This window comes from Lasioglossum baleicum, chromosome 9 (assembly GCF_051020765.1).
Source record: "Lasioglossum baleicum chromosome 9, iyLasBale1, whole genome shotgun sequence".
Lineage (NCBI taxonomy): Eukaryota > Metazoa > Arthropoda > Insecta > Hymenoptera > Halictidae > Lasioglossum > Lasioglossum baleicum.
In genome coordinates this window covers 7,537,024-7,559,247 of record NC_134937.1, presented here as the reverse complement: position 1 = coordinate 7,559,247, position 22,224 = coordinate 7,537,024, and the positions used below count along the sequence as shown (strand labels likewise).

Genomic DNA, 22,224 nt, shown 5'->3' with positions numbered 1-22,224 from the left:
TCCTTCCATTTCTTCCCCTCCCCCTCTCTCTTTCTCTCTCTTGTTTTCCCTTTCTTTAATCTCTAGGAACACCAACTATACGCCTTGCACACACCTGCACACCTCGACGGAGAGAAACTATATATCCGCCCCGTCATCAGGTTCTCTCGGCTAACCTTCAAAATAGACCGCTTCTTGAGCCTCTCATTTGTTCATCATCACTCAAAAAATCGTATGCCGACTTTCGAAAAATCTCTCATAGTCTCTCTCTCGCTCGCTTGCTTTCTTCTCTCCGTTTCTTATAAATCGTAAAGCTATTTGTTGTCAATAATCTTATCGCATAGTCCATTTCCGTGTTCCAGAAACTTTGATATACATTTCTGTTACAATACATGCAGCTACTCCTTTTTTGTAATTTCTCACAGGCTCTCTCTCTCTCTCACACACACACTCTCTCTCTCTTTCTCTCGCGATCTATTTTTCTTTTTCCTTGTCGCTCGCTTTATATACGCGTGCGGACACACTCACACGACACACACTCATTCCTGTCTATCCAGCACTCGCTTCTTTATCCTCTCTGCCCTTTCATAGTAATTTCTTTTTTTTTGCTTGTATACAAACTTATTCGCTAAACGTATAATCTAAGATGTACTCTCTGTTTTTCTTCTCTCTCTCTCCCTCTTCTCCTCTCTCTCTCTGTCTCTCTCTCTCTCTTTCTCTCTGTTCACGGTTACATGGCGGTGGAGTATTTTTTTATATAATAGTACAGCTCATTTTTTATATATATATTTTTTTATGTATATATATAATATATTTTTAGTACATCCTTATACTTGAGGTCTGGCGGATCCTGAATTTTTCATATTACTTGCTAGAACGTATGACGCTAGAAACATGATGCGGAAGATGAGTTACATAATGAACTTTCTATGGAAGAAGACTAGTATTACAACTCGAAACTGTCGTCAACAGGTTATTGGAGCGAACAACTGAAGGATCAGTTTGACAATGGAAAAAACATGTGTGTGTATGTATACGGAGAGATCGTCGTAACAGCATTTTAGGTGTTCATGATAATTCGATAAAAGTTCTATGAGAAATTCCATTCGAAAAACCAAAGAAATGTTGTACGAAAAAAGTGCCCTAAATATCTTTCTTTTCAGCGAAACTTTCAGACACCTTGAATTCCTCCAATGGAGCCCAGAACAAAAGCGCCTCGGCGACACTGCAACGCCATAATCGTTCAAAATATATTTGTTGTCTATCAAACTACTCTACTCTATAAAAGGATTTCTGTATTTCTATGTATATTGTAAATTATATTGCAAACACTGCAACCTGTGCTTGATTCTGTATTTTGCACTTTTCTCAAAATTTCTCCATCTATTTATTCATTGTTAAAATGTTGTTACTATTTCTCGACTGTATAACTTATATATTAAATTACGTTTTACCAAATTTTGGTCAGTAAAAAAATGTAAGATTACAACCAAAGTGTAATGATAACATGGTAGCATGTTATTTGTGACAAATAAGCGAATGAATGCGTTGCATGATACCTTAGCTGCTTTTATTTGCTCTCAATAGCTGATATATTATTAATAGACTGCGGATCTTTGTGCGTTTATAGCAAAATTGATTGAATTTTAAACATTGAACATTTAAATATGTAATCTCTCCTCTATTAAAATCATTACAGGAAGCAATAACATTCAATTCAGTTTCTATTTCTTGCAACCGACGGGGAGAGAGACAATTTTTATCTCGCATAAACATCCGCAGTCTAATTATTAAGTATCAATAGGATATCTCTAAGCTAAACAGTCACATTGATAAACTTTCTATAAAATATAGCTTGTGTGTATGCGATTTTCTATTAAAATAAGCACATAATCATAGTATAAAAATGTAGGCATACGTAATTATTATATGTGGATGTTGTCATTTGTAGATCGTTCGACTTCTATTCATTGGAAACTCAAGGCGGCCACGAATTTTTAATGAAAACAAGTATTTCCAGCCTTGTTTTCTTTACAACCTGTCTGCAGTTCGAAATATGCACGCAAACTGAAATTGTATACAGTATTTTCGTTTTTATGAAATTATCACAAGCTCCCGGAACAATTTTGTATATACTATTGCGACGAACACACTGTACATTCACACTTCAACTAGTAATGAAAAATATATCGGCAATAGATTTTTATATATCCTCTATGTTATTATTTTTCATCATTACAAAATACTTTATCTATTTTTGTAATAAATAGCGGTGGATCTCTGGAACGCGTCGTTCTCCCAACGAATATGAAGAATTTTATTTCTTCTTCTTCTTCTTTTTTTCTTTGCTTTCTCTTACTTTGTCTTTTTCTCCCTCTAGTATTTGCGCATCACATTCCTAACTACGTTTAATTATGTTTTGCTTTATTTACTCTTTAATTTTATATCACGCGAATATATATATCGTATATATTCAACGTTATATTGTTGTTGTTGTTGCATATAACAATTAAAAAATAAAACCGTCGACAATCTTTCGATCGAGTGCTGACCTATGTCACTTATGGCAAGAAGTGGTATCGGCGAAAGGAGCTCGAAAAAGAAATGGCACGATAAATAATACTAAATAGTACGTAATCGATAAGAGATTAAGAAATAAGAAGAAAAAAAAACGAAGGTCGGACAAGTGTGATTTTGTCCGAAACGATCACAGTCCGCGAGGATAACTTTCCAAGTATGATAAAATACGTGGAAAAAGGAAAACTAGTATTTTGAATGGCGACTGCTCGAATAAGGCAGCTCGTGTGTAGATACGTACAATACGAATACGGAAAGGAATAAACGAGGAAAGTATCAAGTGTTTCGCGCGCAAGCGAGAAACCTTATTATTATTAACGAAATCAGTGCTCAACGAAGGTTAAAAAGATTTAACGAAAAAATATGTATAAAAACAATGTAAAAAACGATATATATAAAAAAAACTACGTAAACTCGTAATGATCTTACGCTGTAAAAGATTTCTTTTATATTACGATTCTTGTGAGATCGTAAAAATATATGTGTATATAAATATATATGTATACATATATTTATACATACTTATATATGTATATGTAAATGTAAAACGTACAAGCAAAAATTTGGAGCTGTATCGTAAAATATAAAATACTGTCAACTTTGTATAGTATTAGCGAAATAATGTTAAAGAACGCGGAATAAAAACATTTTTTTTAATCGATTAAAATATTGCCACATTTTTAGCCATGTTTCCCGATGGTTTGCCGAAACAAGGAGGTGTTCCGTTCAAACCGAAAACATAAATCGTAGATCACTCTTTCGATTAATTCATTCGGAATAACCGCGCGAATAAAATTTTTGAAAATATTTAACTTAGGGAAGAACCGAAAGATATTACTTGTTAATCGGTGGGACGTCGTTCGCATCTTTATATACAGATCTCCCTTCGCGAAGTTTATAAAAATGGATACTGTCACTTGCACGGAACGGTTTAAAACTAAACAATAAAAAAATAAACTTACTGAAACCTGAACGACGTAATAATGAATCGTTACGATGCAATAATAAAAAAATGTGTAAAATATCTTCCACAATATCCTTTTTTTGTCAATAAGCTTCCATAGCTTAGTTAGCTTCCGTGTATTCAACACCAAGCCTTCATAAAAATATGTTTTGTTTTTCATACGTAAATACAGTATGGCAAGACTCTTATATCAGGCTCTATTCTAATGTTTTTAGAGAAAATTATAGTTTCTCTTTCGCATGTGCATGGAAACACTCTCTATGTCGTTCTCTGCTTCGTTTTGATCATATATATGTATATTTATGGCACAATTTTTGAGATAAGATCTACACGGTGGTATCATGTAGAAACCATATCCGAAAGTCAGCTAGTAATAAAACTACTATGCGTACGGTTGAGAAACTCGTGCGAAACGACAGTTTTTGCAATATTGTACTGGGACATAGAGAGTCAGCGGCATTACGAATAATTATCGTACTTGTAGAGAACTCATTAAAGCCGAAAATCATGAAAAGCAGTCAAGGATTCACCGCTAGTAACGCTCGTATAATTTTTCAGTGTTACCTCTTGACTGAGGTCTTCCCCTGATCTCAGAACTCTTTAACGTGTCCTAAGAAACTGAGCTCGTGCGTTTGATAATGGCTGGACGTAGCAAGCGGTGTGACGCTCGATTGATGCGCCACGTTCACCGTTGTCAAATGATGATGATGCAGCGAATGATGAGAAGTATGCGTATGAAGAATGTTGTTTGGATGGGGAACCTGGAAGTTCCCTGGTGGCGGGGCTCAGGACAGGAGAGGACCCGGATGTCCGCCAGAAAGGACAGACGACGCTGTCACAGCAGTTGTCTGCATGTTCGAGACATTGTTCTGTTGTTGACTTTGCTGCGTACCTAGTGAACAGACGTCGCGTTACTTAAAATATGTTTTCACCCTATCTCTTGGATGTACGATTATGTTAATCTTACGGAATATTTCTCTTCTGTTTATTACGTTTACTTACAAAAACTCTTCGCATATAAATGTACATACCCAGATAGCACAAAGATGTCTGCAGTTGGACATTCAGACGTCTTAACCCTTTTAGTGCCGAACGACGATATATCATCGCTCACAACACACGCAATGCGAGGGAACTGTATCTCAAAATAAATTTATAAAACGTTATAAACGGTTGTTTTGCAAAACAATTGAAAAGATTGTTTATGGATTTAACTTTTTGATTTAACTACACAAATTAATAACTTTTAATCCTTTTTATGCTTGCCGCGCACCATGGAATTATCCTTTATTTTGTGGTCCGATATTCGTTATTTTGTTACAAATGATACTTCATACCACGTGATCTTTATAAAGCAATGATCAAATGATGATTTTTCTTATGTGTGCAAATGCTGTTTGTAAAAGAGAATTGATTTTTCGTTTTTCATTATGTTTTCTATTTATGTTATTCGTATGATTTTCAACAAATATTGAAATACAATTGGCACCACTTTATTCTCCCTATATTTCGTAATATGCTCATTTTTGAATTTTGTAAATTCAAAATGAAGTTCGTCATTCTTATATTGTTTTTTATGAGCTTTTTCCCAAACGTTAGGTCGGCACTAAAAGAGTTAAAGATGTCCCAAATGTCCTACGAACGTTTTCCGAACGTCTTGTGTTAGAAAACGGTATGCCTTAAAGACGTCCCGTAATTGAAATTTGAATTGAAGCAAAAACACTATATAACTCGAACAAATAATACCAATGCTAATACTTACTGCTAGATTATGGCTATATATGTATAAAAACCACAATGTTTATGGTCTTAAAAACGTCTTTTTAGGACGTAAGACTTTCAGACGTACAATATACGTAAAACGGACGTTTTTAAGACGTCGTGTGCTATCTGGATACAACCGTAAGTGTAATGAATAGATTGCGGATCTTTATGCAAAATAAAAATAGTCTGCATCTATTGCAAGAATTAGAAACTGAATTCAATGTTATTCCTTCGCTTAATGATTTGAATAGAGGAAAAGTCATATATTGTCATGTTCGATTTAAAAAATTTTTGAACAATCTTCAATTTCATCTACTCAATTTTCCTATAAATGCGTAAAGATCCGCAGTCTAGTAATAAAGAAGAACATGAGAGAAAGCCTATCTCGGTGGACAAGGCTAATTGTAAGAAAAAGTAAAACAGTAGCGAAACCTCACCAGCATTTTGGCTAAGCTCAGCTTTCACTCTCCTCGCGATGTGGCTTCTGGTGTGTTTTCTTAAATGATCTTTACGATAGAATCCTTTTCCGCATTCTGTGCATACGTGACGTTTTTCTCCTGAATGTATAACAAAATGTAGCGTCAACTGTTCTTTCCTTTTGAATGCTTTCAAACAAACGGTACAAACGTATGGCCGTTCCGGATTATGACTCTGTTTGTGACGCGTAAGATGATCTTTTCTTTTTAAACCCGCACCACAGATATCGCAAACAAATCTTCGTTCCAGAGTATGGCCTAGCAAATGTTGCTCCAACAATTCACGTTCGGGATATGCCATATGACATTCCGGACAGCAGTACAACGTAGAGCCATCCAAAGCTGTAGTCAAGCGAATTTCACCAGGTTTCGGACGCGGTTTCTTCTCCTTGGGAGCCTTCTTCTTTTTCTTCTTTTTATTATTCGGAGACATCATTATATTAGGCGTTGTTGTCGTTGCTACGGCTACCGAAGTGGTTTGCGCCATTTCTGACTCTTTCTTAATACTTTCCGCAGAGTACTTTAAAAAATGATGTAAACTTAAAGGTAAAGTACTGGCTGGCAAGTGACTGAGGTAATCTGCTACAGTGGAACCAGGAGTGGCCAGAGATTGCCACGTCGCAGGCATAGTCGCAGGAGTTTGAGTATGAGCGTGTTGCTGGTGATGTTGATGCATCGTGTAATCTTGCTGGTTTCCATTGGTTGTGTTTTCTCCATTGCGCTGTTGCTCGTCTGTCTTTTTGTCCTTATTTTTATCCTTATCCTGTAGAAGATTGCAAACGTCTTGTTGATTTATGGTTTCGGTCGCTTGCTGAAAAGTTTTGATTGCCATATAAAGTCTACATAGAGTAAAGATTGAAAGGTGATGAAAGAACGCTTGTAATTTACCTGGTGATAAGAACGCTTCTCTTGCATTCCAGGCGAATTCGAGGGCCGCTGTTGAACCGGTTGAGCTTGGGAGTACGGCACGTTTGGATAATGATGAACATTGCTATTCGGATAGCTAGCCTTATTGTTCATCATTACTTGCGACTGAGCAGATTGCACACCGTTGCTCTCAGGACGGTACTTTCCCATAACCGGCACTCCGATAGGAGGCTGGTTGGGAAAATGATTGGCGTAGCGCCCGCCCGCACCGCCGGAGCCGTCGGTCGCGAATTGATGGATACTCGGAATAGTACCGGGAAAGTGGCCTCCGAACGGCGGGAAATTCATTGCAAACCGTCAATCAAATATCTGCAAGGTGACAGAAAATCAGAATTGACATCATCACACGCGGCACTACATACAGTGGAGTAGCAAGCGATACAGTGTTTGTCCATCAACCGACGTCCTTAACCATTTTGCCGACAAACTCCAGACACGATTTATTTGATTATGATACACTATTTATTTAGTACGAGATACGGAAACGGCGGTCGAACCAATTGTAAATGTCAGCCGGTAACATGTGCTCGAACGGTACACCGTTCTCAGACAAAGGTCGCAGTGTCGTCCGAAACGAGAGCTCCGGCAGGGATTGTACATCAGGATCGGAGAATCGTCAGCAACATCTTGTTGCTAAACGAATTCCGCGTCCAAACGTCCGCACACGCCAGGATATTCGCGGTACGCCGCGTGAAAATATCTGGCGCGTCTTGAACGTCTCGAACGACGCCCGAGAGTATGTATTTACTCACAGCGACGTCCCTCTCCCCATGTTTCTTCGCCGTGGAATCGAATCCTTTCCTCGGAGGGGGGTTCTCCGAGAGGTAAAACAGTGCGAGGAAGCGTAGGGGCAGATTTTTCCAGCACACAAGAGACAAGAGAAGCACGAATAGCACACACCGTCGGACGCCGACGCTGCGTCAACCGTTCCGTCTCCGTCTGTCACGATAAAGGTACACACTAAAACACGCGAGGACGCGAGAAACAGTCGGTCTTGTTCCTCGAAACCGCACGGCCGAATCGAGAGGGAAATCTTCGCGAGGATTGTACAACTATCCGCGTTCGGGTAACGAGGATCCCGAGCAGTTTAGACAGCTATAGAGAGGGGTAGAACACGCAAAAAAGACGTTAAAAAACGAACATTGTACGCGGCCAGGATTGTCGCGATGCGGGGGAAGGGTGGCCGTAGAGGGACGGCGCGGCGGCAGCGCGAAGAACGGGAATCGGAGGATGGGAAGAATCGGGAGTATGGGAGGGAGGGGGAAGGACGCAGGGGGGGATGATCCGGTGAGAGGGATGGGTAGCGTGCGCGCAGTGGGATGAAGCGCGAGGGGAGAGATCCCGAGACTTTCCCCTCTCAGCACCTAGTCGATACGCGGGGCCGAATTCGCACGAAATTCAGCAGAAAATGGCCGTGCTATACTACACGGCGAACACGATGAACCGCGGGTTGTTCGCCGATCTCGCCAACTCCCCCAACGATCAACTTACCATCTAGTACTTAGCAGCCCGCGCTCGCCTGGCCAGGATTTTCACGGGACCGAGAACTTCCGAAAAAAGATCCCCCGTCCTATGTATGTGCCGTTGACACCTGTCCCTCAAGTCGGCGCCCCCACCCCATCAGTCCGCCCTCTACTGTGCCAGCCTCTTAACTATTTTTTCTCTCTTCCGGCCCTCTCTCCACTCTCTTCTCTCTTCTCCGATCGCGCCGACGAAAATACCCGAATCCACCGGGGTTTTAACTTCGAATCGCTCCCGGCGCGGCGACCTGCCATTATTTTTCTCTCTTCTACTTGTACTCTCGACGCGTTCCAGTCGGAAGGAGGCGGAGATACAATGGCTCAAAAACCGATTTCTCTACCCGCTTTTTTCCATATTACTTCTTTCAATTAAATAACATACATTGTACAATTGCCAGTGCTTTGTTCTGCACAGAAGTAATACGTTCGGTTCGAAACATCTATAATTTACCGCTCAAAAATAATCCAAAATTCACGAAATTCTATGCATATACATACTCATAATTTTATGTGGCGCCATAATGCGAGTACTCCAATTATAAGAATATAATCATTCTTCCCCAATTCGTTTCCTAAAGAGAACGTATATTATTATTAATATTATTTTTCTGTAAAAAATATATTTTTTACTCTGCTAGTGTATATGACACAGTCATACCTATACATAGAAATCAATGATCTACCACAAAGCGAAAACATATTTACATCTTTTTTTTGTACCAACGAGATCCTTCGAAGAAGTACTAAAGCTCATAGTTAGACTTTTTGTCATTCTTCTTACAACGTGATTTGCTTGCAGTATGGATAAAAAATTTTCGTTTCTTTTTCCGTTACTTTTGAATGATAAATTATACTGACGTTTCTAATGAAGTATATATTGGTTCCGTGCAACCGTTATAAAACGTACACTACGTTAACATGCGATTTCTTTCACAGGAATTCAGAACTAAGAAATAGGTGTAGAAATACTTGTTTGACCCACTGTACATCCTCTGGGAATATCGGGAAGCACCCTGGTCACAGCTGAAGGAAAAAGAAGTACCAATGTAACACAAAACTTATATAACGAGCAATATATTCCTATTCTTTCGTGATTAGGTATTTTTTTGTAATTAACAATTAACGACGACTGCCTATTACAATAATTACGCAGAAATGTATATGTACGAGTATGCCGAATTATTGTAATGGAAAATATAAGTTCTTTTTTCGTAAATGATTTTATTGATCAAATAAAAAATTTAGTATGTAATAGTATATATGTTTTATATTTTACGAATGTACAAATCATGCAGTTAAAAATGTCGATTAATTCTCCCTGTACAAGTTATTAGTTGATATTCGTTTGTTTAAAATAATATATTAATTAATAAGTGCGTCTTAGTTCTTAGTAACAATCCACGGTTAATAATGATACAAATTAAACTTGTGTACGAGTATATAATACAAAAAAGAAAATAATTCTTATAATTGGTTAATCAAGAGAAATTTGTTTATATTAAATGTATGTTTTATTTTAGCATTTTTCTCCAATATTTATGTAAGTAACAATGAAAATGACTTATAGACTATCCATACTGATTATGATAATAATAATAGCTATAATAATATGATAATAAAATAATAATTATATTTCTTGTACAGCTATACCCACTGCCTTTTTAGTAATGATACTTACAATAAAAAGTATTCTTTTTTTTGTATACATACATCTTTTGTTTTCACAAACAATTTTGAGTGTGTTCGAGATCGACCGGTAAATCAGAGTCGGCTCAACCCCCAGAAAATCAGTTTTCTTTTGCTGTACTTTCGTCGTGCAACTTATGATAATACAAACATTTGTCAATCACGATCAACACAAAGAAGAAGATTGCAAAGTCTTCTTGCAAAAGGATCATCGGTTTGGTAAATAAAATGGACTAAATACTATACAAAATAAGTTACATCAACTTATCAGAATTATAAAAATATCGTAGTTAGTTCTAGAAATGCTTTCCTTTCGCGAAATATCGAAATTTAAATGCACAGAATTTGAATCGTTAATCGCATGTAACTATACCTTTTATCTTTACGATATGCAAACTGATATTTGTGTATTCGTATGACAATGCTATCAAAAATTTCTCCGTAACCAATCGGTAGTTTTCTTTAAAACTTTCTAAAACAACGTAAGTGTACCTTCTCGGATTAATTTACAGTCAATGTATAGCAATACAACATTGTTCCTCTCGAAAATATCAAACGCCCACCAATCAATGGATTACGTAAACAGATAAATATACAATTTTACATTTTTTTCTCGCACAACCTATCGTAGCATTTCTGTTCAAATATTAGTCGAATGTCATAGATTAACATATACACTCTCTTTCTGTGTCTCGATCGTCTAGAATAAATGGAATAAATAGATTCACTTCATATTTGCACGACAGTCTTATTCCTTCTTCTTGTGCACGGTAAACTGGTTGTATTTACAGCCCTGCTTTGTGAATTACTCGTTACCTTTCACATTACGTATTTTCTTTTTCTCACTCTCGCGCATTCTCTCTCTCTCTCGCTCTCTCTCTCTCTCTCCCGTTAATTATTTATTATTGAAGAAAAATTAACTTCAGCCGAAAACTCGATTGCCTTCTGTCTGGCGAATCCAGTCCGCGCTTTCAAAAATATATTTTTATATTTATATATATATATATATATGCATATATAAACTTCTTTATTTACTTCTAACTCGCGTCATGGAACTGGATTAGCGACAAAAACATATTGAATCAAAACGAGTCAAGACAAACTCGCTCCAACCTTTTTTTTTTCTTTCCTTACACGTACGCTAGAACGTGTACGCAAAAAAGAAACATCGTATTTTATGTACGAACTTGGTTCGTCAGTCAGCTCAGTGCGTTTTGCAGAATAATTATAATCGTACAATAGTCTGACCTACGACTTCCTTTGAAGAAGCTGATGGTGTACAAACTTTGAAATGCGACGGCTCGTCGGTAAAAGTATCTTTATTCGAAGATACAAAGAAAGATCTCAATCTTTTTTTGTTTTTTTGTTTTCTTTTGCAACACCACTACTAGGCAACGATAACCACCATCAACGAGAATTTCTTTCTTTACACGATACCAATTTGACTATGGGATTATAGAAATCAATCGGCAAGCACGCCTTGCCTTGCACGTCCTCTAGCCTGTTGATGATTGAACCGGAAGTACCGCCCAGGTTGATTGTGGGCGGTATGCTGCTGCTAATGTTGTTGCTGTTGCTGCTGTTGCTGTTGTTGTTGCTGCTGCTGCTGTTGCTGCTGCTGCTGTTGTTGATGGTGAAGTATAGCCATCGCACCAGTTTCAGCTGCGGTCGGAAGAACAACGGTCGACTGTTCGCTAACGGCTATTTGATGGATCTGAGCTTGAGAACCTTGCCCCACTTGTATTTGTATCTGTTGCAACTCGGACACCGACGACTGTTGTTGCAACTGCTCGGCTTGCTGTTGCAATTGCTCGGCCTGCTGCTGTTCCGCCTGCTGTTGGGAATTCTGAGAAGCGTCGGCCGTGTTCAAAGGGTCTTCTTTGATACGCTTGGCCAAATGAGACCTGGCGTGCTTTCTTAGGTGGTCTTTGCGGTAGAACGCTTTGCCGCATTCGGTACAAACTTCGGTTTTCTGTCCGGAGTGTATAACAAAATGAAGGTTCAAGTGTTCTTTTCGCTTGAAGCCTTTCATGCAAACAGAACAAATGAAAGGTCTATCCGGATTGTGGCCCAGTTTGTGCCGTTCTAAGTGTTCTTTGCGTTTCAAACCTGCACCACAAATGTCACATATAAATCTCCTCTCGATCTTGTGTCCGATCAGATGTTGTTCCAACAGTTCTTTCTCGGGATACGCCATGTTGCATTGCGGGCAACAGAACAAGGTTGTACCGTCGAGGGCTGTCACTATGCTGACTTGACCTGGTTTCGGCTTTTTCGGCTTCGGCGGCTTCTTCTTGTACTTCTTTTTTCGCTTGGGCTTCGTTCCGGGTTCTTGCTCCTCGACAACGTCAGGAATGATCGCCGTTTCCCCGGAAGCGACTGTGATTTGCACAGCTTGCTCTCCCGACGCAGCGCTTCCGGTCGTATCCAAACCGTCGACCCCTAAAGGGCTGGACTCGATCGTGGCTTCTCTCTTTATTGTCTCTGCCGAGAATTTCAGGAAGTGTTGTAAGCTAATCGGTAAGGTACTAGTAGGCAACCTGGATAGGTATTCAGCGACGGTTGAACCTGGAGTTGCAAGACTTTGCCAGCTAGCAGGCATGGAAGTAATGAACTCTTCTCCGCTTTGATTCCCTTGGTTCTTAATACTACCTCTCTTTATCAGGGCCACCGGTGTTGTTCCTTCTTTTACATCCTCTTTCGATTCATCCATACCCTCCCGTAAAATCAAGTCCTGCGGAATCTGGGCCACCACGGTTAACCCTTCCGGCGCACCTGGCAGCTGCACCGTTTGCTGAATAGTCTGCTGTGACGTCGTGGTCACTGCTGTCGATGTACTTTGGGTTGTCTGATCCGACCTAAAATTAACACAGAAACCATTTCACTATTTTCAAACGAAACGAAGTATACAATTGATTATCGTAGAGTGTTCTAAGAATGTCCTACTAACATATTTCAAGGTTATTGAAATCGGGGAGAACCACCTAACTTGCACACGTTCAATATTTCCATTATTTCTAATTTTTATTTCTAATAATATAAAGAAATGATATATGCAAAAGTTGCATGATATAGAGGGGGAAATTTCAAGGTCACTTTGATTTCTTTAAACGGAAAGACGTATGTTTTGTATCATGAATCGATAGAGTATCAAATTCTACGTAAAAATCTATTGACCTTCATATGTCTTAGATCTAATAGTTAACGAGATATTATGGAAATCATTTTCCATATTGTATATTGACCATATTCGAGTAAAGGGACATAAAAGTTCGAGCACAATTTTTTCAATGGAAAGTGGGGTAAATTTATTCGTATAAATGTATTCATATAGTTACCACTGAAATGACTAATAAATTTTGATTGAAACGTTTTTTCTTGTGATTTTTGCATGTGATTTAAATGTCTCAGTAAAAACAGTGAACAGAGTGAGTCACAGTGACTTTGCTATCATATATACAGGGTGTTTCGTCTAAAACAGGACACCTAAATATCACTTCAGGTTATTGTGATGCAAAAAATATTTTTTACGTAATGTGCATGGTGTTAATGGACTAAATTTATCAAGGTCATCGATGTTTTTTGATACATAACTACATTTTTATTTTATTGCACCGTGCAACTGATCGAAAAATACATTCAGATATTTATAAAAAATGCCTCATTCTTGAGGCAACATTTTCCTTTGCAAAAATGGCGTCCGCGGCGTTGTTAAGGACTTATTAACGAAAAACACGGACCAACCAACACGCGTCTAGGTCGCTCTCTGATTGGTCCGTGTTTTTCGTTAATAACTCCCCAGAAAACCAAAAATCCAAATTTGGACGACCTCCTGCCAGCGCATATGTCGGCCGTAGGACCAGGTGTTTGGACATGGGTAGAACGAAGGCGTAATGCCGGCCACTGGACTTTGAATCTGCCTTTGTTTAAGAGGGCAGCACGGTCGCACTGATGTGGCTGGCGAATGTCGTTTTACAGGGCAGCACTGTCGACGAGGGTAGGTCGCACTAATGTGGCAGATGTCGGCGAAGTAAACTTTTATTGTACCAAATCTACAGTACTCGTCCTTTTTACTGACAATTCGAACAGCATCCGCCACATCAGCGGCCGGCATTGTGCCTTCGTTTTGCCCATGTCCAAATACCTGGTCCTACGGCCGGCACAGGCGCGGCATATGGGCTGGCAGGAGGTCGTCCAAAATTCAGCTAATCCGGCCTTGAGCAGCTCCGAGCGTAGCTTCTACAATATTCTGCCCGTTTCTGCCCTAGGCAGGCTTGGCTCAAGGCGCGCCTGGTTGTCTAGGTTCTTAACAAAGCCGCGGACGCCATTTTTGCAAAGGAAAATGTTGCTTCAAATGATCTCAGGAATTTTGAGACACCCTGTATAATGTCAGATGGAAAGTGGTAGAAAACGAAACGGAACGGAAAATAAAAGAAAACGAAACGCGAGCCTTACGTTTGCGTGGTGGCCACGGTGTTCTGTGGCTGCACTTGAATTTGCACGCCATCTGCGCCTTGTTGGCTGTACGCGACAGTGAGCACTGTTGCAGCACCCTGGGGGAATTGTCCCAAAGAGATTGGGGCCAAGTGATATTTCGGCTGGTCACCGCTGTTTCCGCTCTGTGACACGCTGGGATTGACCACCTGGATCTGGACGGTTTGCTGTTGCTGCGTGCCATCTTTCCCAGGTACGGTAATGGGTAGCGTGATTATCTGCTGTTGCTGATTGTTACCCCCTTGAGCTACGGCGAAACCGTTCGGATCGACCGGCCTCAAGTAATGAACGCCACCCTCGCCCCCAGAGAGAACACCGACCACTTGACCTCCGGTCGGCAGGTTCTGAGCGAATTTAGCGGTAGCAAACTGGTGAACCGTGCCCGTCGGTAGCGAGCCTGCCGGAAAGCCGGGAAAGGGTGTGAAATTCATCTTCCACAATACTTAAATCTGAAAACCAAAAGAATAACCATCTTGTAGGCACATGCTTCTCTTTCTCTCTACAACATTTTGTTATATCCGGCCTGGTCAACACGCGGCCCGCCGGGCGATCTTATGTTTCTATTGAAACTTTTGTTTCTCGTTGTATGTATACAAAAAATATTGAATAAATTACAATTTGCATGTGTCATTCTTATAATGCGCAAATGCGACGTATAACAATAAGGTGTATTCATTTTGCATTTGTATTACATTTTTTAAAAGCATGTTTACCTAAAGTGCGGCCCGCTGTAATTTTACGCGATATCAAAGTGGCCCGTGATGCCATTTTGGTTGGCCAGGCCTGTGTTATATCGTTAATAAGCGACATATTTTCTTCCAAAATCAAAAAACCAAATATACATAATATACAGGGTGAGTCACCTAACGTTATCACCTCAGATACTAATTAAAAGAACGAGTTTTCAACCCTTAACATTGGAAGGTGTTTTCACCCCTTCAGTATAGACGATGGCCAAAACAGTATGCTTCGATTATTTTTGGAACAGCTATTTCTCACATAGGTTTCAACAAACTCCGCATGCGTATCTTACTCTTGCCGTATCATTTTCTTCATAGTTAAAGCAATTAAAACGTGGGTGTTCTCAAAAATGTCGAAGAGAAAAGGAAATTTATATAATATTTTTATAAATATTGATTACCTACGAATCAAATTTTATTTCATTTAAGAAGAAAGGCGTGACTTTCATATTTATTAGTAGACAGCGGATTTTATGCATTTATGAGAAAAATGAGTAGGTGTAATTTAAAACAGTAAAAACATTAGAAGAATTAAAAATACTATTATATTATTTTCAACCTATTAAACATATTAACAAAGAAAATAAATTTCTATATCACTTCAGTTTGTTGCAATTCAGATAGAACATTTTTATTTTGCATAAAGATCCTCTGTCTATTTATTAGGTTTTATTTAAAATCATCATTACGAGCGTGACTCGTTAAAATACGGCAAATGTGGATCTCGAACTCAACTTGAGGACTGTTTCCACGCCTTACCAATGGATTAAAGCAGATAAAAAAGAACTATTTTTGAATAAACTATAATATATCATACTAAAATTTCATTAAAATGGATGTATAAAAAACAAAAATCGTATGTACCACGTATGTACAAGAAAAGTGAAATAAGAAAGTCGTACTGAAATATTTTTCACTAAAAGCATTACTTACGCGGTAGTCGAAATGATTCCAGGTACACACATGTTTATCATTCATAATTATACAGGGTGTCTCAAAATTCCTTCGACATCCAGAAATGGGAGGTTCCTGAGATGATTTGAAGCAACATTTTCCTTTGCAAAAATGGCGTCCGCGGCTTCGTTAATAACTCCTTAACAAAGCCGCGGATAATATTTTCGCAAAGGAAAATGTTGCTTCAAATGATCTCAGGAACCTCTCATTTGAAGGAATTTTGAGACACCCTGTACAAAAATGTTGTGACACTTGATTGAATGAAACGTGATTGCGAACTCCACGGAAAAAAAGAAATAAGAAGTGGTATGTATATTGAGAAGTTGATAGTAGGTACATACTTAGATAGAAATGTATACGTATTACACAGTTGCACTCACTTTGACGCATGAGTGCTGCTGTCGAAGTGCATCGACCTTCGGAACTTCGAACGGTTTCAACAGATCCCGTGTTTCATAGAACTCTCTCACAGTTATTCTCTAATCCATTAATCTATCTTCGCTGGACACTGTTCCCGAAGCAAAGCAAGTTCACGATGTTTATACACGATCATGTTGCTAAATGCGAAAAACAAATTGTAAATCAATATCGTCCATCAATGAGCTCGATCAATTTCAAAGCTCGCACACTCATAGGGATACGAATGGAGTGATGAACATTTTCTAATAACTTTAAATAAATTCTAAACTTTAGTGACAGCAATTTAACAATTTCTCGGTCACGAAAGCATTTTCTCTTTTGCACTTACTGCATATTTTTATATTATTATATTTCTAAATATTTTTTTAAATATTTCAATAAAATACTCTATATAGTACTAATATAATACTCTAAAAGTTAACTCAATAACCACGGAACCAGAGCTGGGTAAAATAGTATTTGAAATAGTAAATAGTAAATAATCCTATTTACTTTTTTTAATACATTGTATTTTTTTTTATTTATAAAGTATGCGTACAGCTTTGAAAATGAAATATTCGATTTGATATAATAAGTTCTTAAAATAGTATTCTATTTTTGAAAAATATTTAAAATATTTGGATTCCATCGCTCGAAATATTTTAGTATTTTTATTTTAAATATATTTAGAGAAACGATACAAATGCAATGACAACATTCTTTTGTTTTCATTAAAAACGACATCAAACACGATATAACTTGGATCATATTTACTTGTTTAATTGACGATATGTGTGTGTGTGTGTAATATATTCGGGGGCGGCAAAGACAGTGAATCATAGAGAGAGAAAGAGAGAGAGAGAGAGAGAGAGAGAGAGAGAGAGAGAGAGAGAGAGAGAGAGAGAGAGAGAGAGAGAGACTACAAGTCGAGTAATCGATAAACATCGATCGTTGAAGCAATAAATGTAATTACAAAACTTTTTTATTTTTCAACCATTTCTTTTACCAACATTTTTGTAACATTTACCTGCTTACGATGAGACCAAATATAATGTAATAATATAAATATAATGTAAATGTTCACTTTAAAAAACATTCAATTAACAAACGAAAAAGTTTTGTCACTGCAGTTTTGTTTTTGCTCGATATCATTTTATACGTTCGACGCCAGCTTATTCGAACTCGAGGGTTTCACTTATATCCCGACACTACTGCACCGTATAAAACTTGAAAAATTACAAATCAAACTTGTTTGACGTAGTAGGTTGGCGAGATTGAATGTAAAGAAATTCAAAAATATACAAGGATTAACTCTTAGCACTCGAGTGGTGACTCTAAAGCGCCACTAAAAATTACTGTACTATTATTTAAAATATTGTTTACAATGCTTACATTATTAGATGTGTTGGTATCTAATAAATTATTAAACATTTAAGTATTGTATGAGGCAGAGTTGGGCAAAAATTATATTTAAATAAAGATTTCGAACAAAGTGGGATTTTTCCAAATTGGTTTTAAACCCACGTTATTCGGATTTTTATTTAAATAAAATTTTTGGCCATTTCTGGTATGAGGTATCATATCAATTTTGAATCCACCAAATTTAAAAAAAGCATTCGGGATGAAAATATTCTAGGTCGGAATAAATGTTTAATTTCCCAGTTAAAATAGCTCCGAGTGCAAAGGGTTCATAATTTAATAATTTAAAATATTTAGTATATGTAATTGGGTATTTGCTAGGGCTCTTACTCTAGTTTAAATTTACAATCATCGGAACTCGGAAACACGTATCTTGTTCTTGAATCAAGGTTGAAGTCACAAGTGTTCGCGAGTACTTGCACATACGCGGGTAGTAAAAACTCTAGCATTTACCTTACATATGTATATGTACCTCGGTACATCTCCGTACACGTGGCGAGAAAGTTGCTATAGAATTGCCATGCGAAAGTACGTGCAGCACGTGCTCCGTAAGCGTAGCGTGTATTTCTCGAAACAAGAGATACCACACGTAAGTATGTAAGTAGGTATGTATACATATGTACTCCATGCGCCGTCTGTGCTACGATATACGTATGTAGATAGATATGTACTAGGAAATCACATTAACACTAAACCTACCGAGCACTAAAAGCGACTAAAATGTCATCGCTTTACAAAACTTACAAGACTCTATTTATTTAGATTCTGTGCAATTTTTATTACAACAAAATATGTGCCTGAGTAAAAAAATCTATCGAGTCAATTTTCATGTAACCAACTTCATAGTTTCAATAATTGTGAAATGAACAATATGAAACCGGTCATTTGACCGGCAGTGGTAGGTTTAGTGTTACATAATATACGCGAAGATCAAGGTTGAGCTTGTCAGCGTATCAGCGTTCTATTTACTGAAAAGATTGAGGGAATGTTGGTACTCGCGGCTATGAATTGGCACGTTCCCCACCCACCGCGCGCCGCGCACCGTAATCCGGCACCCTTATACGAATTCCCCTTGACGGTCTCTGAAACGATCCACATCTCGTGTAGCAGCAAAAGCAAACACGCTTGTTTCCCGAAGTTGAAGTTCGAGGCATCGTCTTACCATCTCCGCCGTCGAAGTCTTAACTTCAGACCTCTTGACCATGTGTTGGTATGTGGGGGTGGGGGATGAGGTAGCCCCCACTTCACCCCCTCCCCCACCTGAAAGGGATCCGGGAGCAGGGAGGATAGTCGTCGAAGTGGCTCAGGATTGCACCCCACTCCACTAGGATGGTGTCCCCACGGGGGTAGGGGGTAGGAACACGATGAGGGTAGGGGGGAACCCATAGGTGGGAAAACGGGAACCCACCGCGAAATAGACCCCGAGACGAGACTCTCTCGCGTTCTCTTTCTGTGGCGCGCGCCAACGGAACACACGGAACACCGCGAGAATAGGACGAGAAGGAACGATAGTTCGGTGTGTAGGTGCGTAAGCGTGTGCCGTAAGCTCGAAGGGGTAGGGGCATGTCAAGAAAGAAGGGAGACGAACCTCGACATACTGGGAACTCCCCGGAGAGGGGAACGCGAAATATCGGGAGAGAACATACGAAGCAGACATCGTGGCAGACGAAGTGGGACACACCGATGACTCTCGCCCTTGATCTACCCGTGGTAGGGAAGGAACAGAAAATGGGGGCTAGAGAGAGAGATAGAATGAAAGAGAGAGGTTAGGTTACCCGTGCACTTCTCCTCCTTTCGACGCATCGAGGAGGGTGCCGTGTCGAACGGACGATTACTCCGTGGCTGCAAGTCGTTGTGGGTGGTTGCGCGACTTAATTAAAGAACAACTACCAGAATACGAACACGCAGAAACGGACGCACCACAGATGCGTTTTTCGGCTTTCGCGGAATGGCGTGTACGACTGACCGGTCAGCCTCGCCGACGCGTACCGTTGCAAGACGCGCATGTCGTAATGGCGCCGATTCTCTTAAGGCTCGACACATCTCTCTCTCTCTCTTTCTCTCTCGCTCCCTCTCCCGCTTGTACACGCAACGAGGAGAGCATGTCTCTGTAGATATTCGTGGTTTCTAGAGAAATTCTATCTAGATGTCTCGCATAACTGCACAGGCTTGGCTTCGATATCGCGGGGGCACCGTACGCCGAACGGAATAGCTCGCTGGGGCATTGTGCAATCTGACGCATTTTTTACACGCACCCAGGATAAAAATCACGCGATCACGTAATAAAAAGTGTTTGAAAGGGGATACAGATATTGACGATTGTATTCCGTGAATGGAATCGTACAAACAGAATCTAATTGAATGGATGTATGTATAATAGGGTTAAGCAAGCAACATTACGGTTCGCGTGAACGCGAATGCGCGAGCGTGGTCGGCTGGTTAGGTAGAAACGGGACGGGACGGAACGGAGCGGAACGAGACGACGCGACGAGACGGTGGGCAAGGTTACACGTCAGCAGGTTTGATGATGCATCGGCCATATTGGAGATTGGTGGTACGAAGAACGCGAGAAAATAGCACAGGTCCGCGAAGGCTGGTGCTTTGTTCTCTCGACGCTTATTCCCTCTCTTTCCCTTTTTCCCTCCCTTCCTTTGGTGGTCTTTCGATCGCGCATCGGGAGATGTTACATGGAGAGGAAGTAGGAAAAAGATCGTGGTGAGTTTGCAGAGGCGAGAGCAGGGCAGAGGCGAAACGGAGGACAGAGAGTAGAGCCAACAGAGGCACACAGGCAGGGCTGTTGTTTACACCCCCACCTCGATGGGTTAGAGGCAGCGAGATGCCACGGAGGGGCCTCCGAGACCTCGGCGGGCACCCACCACCACGCAATTTCCAACCCCACCAGCCTCTCAACCACTGTCCGCACCTCCAACCACCCCACCAAAGCCAGCCCGAGCCAAGCCGTGAGCCACGACGAGGGCCCCGCGACGATTTTAGTGTCTTGGGGTGGGTGCTCTGTGGCCACTGTTTCGCGGTTTCTCGTGTGCACGTTTCGCATTAGGAGTAAAGCGCGTAAAGAGATCGCCGGGACGGCATCCTCCAGTCAGGTAGCACCACGTCCGTCCGTCCGAGCGAACGAACAAACGAACAAACAAACGACCTGTGCTACGCACGCGAGTTACGCACAAGAGAATCATCCACGAGGATATGCGTGTCCTACTTACCCACGAGCAGCTGTGACTCCCTTGTGCACTCCTTTCGGCGTACTGCTACGACTGTTGCGTCGGAACACCTTCACGTAGTACTGAGACCGTCCGCCTGCTGGCTGACTCGGCTGCGTTGTTTTCAGTCTTCACCGCAGCGGCAGCAACTTTCTCATTTCTACGTACACGCTCGACGTGTGCTACGGACGGCTCTTTTCGACTATTTAGCCGCGCGGCTACTCTTGACAACGCGACGCACACGTCATGCGAATACGAATACAAATCGAACGTACGAAACGTGCCGTCGTCGCTGGCAAATGGACGAGCCGTGACTCGCGATTCATTCGCGCACTACTGGCTGGTTTTCCGCGGCAACAGCGGCCCGCGACGCGCACTCATTTCCGGGTTTACGACAGTCGAGTTCGATCGAGTATGGCCTCCGGTCCGGTCGGTAGGTAAGCGTGGGTCTCTCGGGTCGGCCAACGGGGAATGAATTCGAGCTAACGGTACATAGCCACCCGACGATGGTCGCACGTTAACTCGGAGCGCCGCGATGTGCCAGGCCACTCTCCTGAAAACCACGAGCTGTGAAAGTAGATACCCTCCTTCTTCCTTCCTATCTCAGCTTTATCCTCGACGATCTCGTCCCACCGTCTTCGTCCAACCGATTCTCCTTTTTTCAGTCAATAAATTAAAATACTTTTAACCGCGAAAACTCTCTTGCGCTGCTATTAATATTCTATCGAAGAAATATCAACTATGGCGGCGGTTACGCGCGGAGTATATCGAGAGAGCAAGGGGAAAGCGGCGCCTGCGCGCTTGCAAATTAAACAGTTACAGTTCTTATCCTATCATTCTATTTGCAAGCGCGACAGAGAAAGATTTTTAATTTTTCCAATAATCACAGATTTTCGGGACAATTTTATAATTGTGCGGAAAACACCTGTCCGTCGTTCTATCCTACTCCCTGCCACTTCGTCACTTCGTCGACACTAACTCTGCGCGCACCTAGCGGCCACTGAAGTGAGGTTAGGTCGAGAATCGAACTGTCGAGAGCAATTCGATAGTCGCCATCTTTCGATGTAATGACCGCTCGATACGAATCGCATCTATTTCTCTTCTACC

General features: G+C 40.4%; 1 protein-coding gene across 1 annotated transcript; it reads right to left on the bottom strand.

Annotated features, from left to right (window-relative positions):
* Window positions 1–3,195: 3,195 nt before the first annotated feature.
* LOC143211876 (uncharacterized) lies at window positions 3,196–22,118 on the bottom strand. The gene is given in 6 exon segments (XM_076429964.1): window positions 3,196–4,412; window positions 5,722–6,571; window positions 6,649–6,976; window positions 11,378–12,751; window positions 14,349–14,836; window positions 21,121–22,118. Coding segments are annotated over 5 exon segments (3,129 nt in total). The 5' UTR covers window positions 14,819–14,836; window positions 21,121–22,118; the 3' UTR covers window positions 3,196–4,305.
* Window positions 22,119–22,224: the final 106 nt, after the last annotated feature.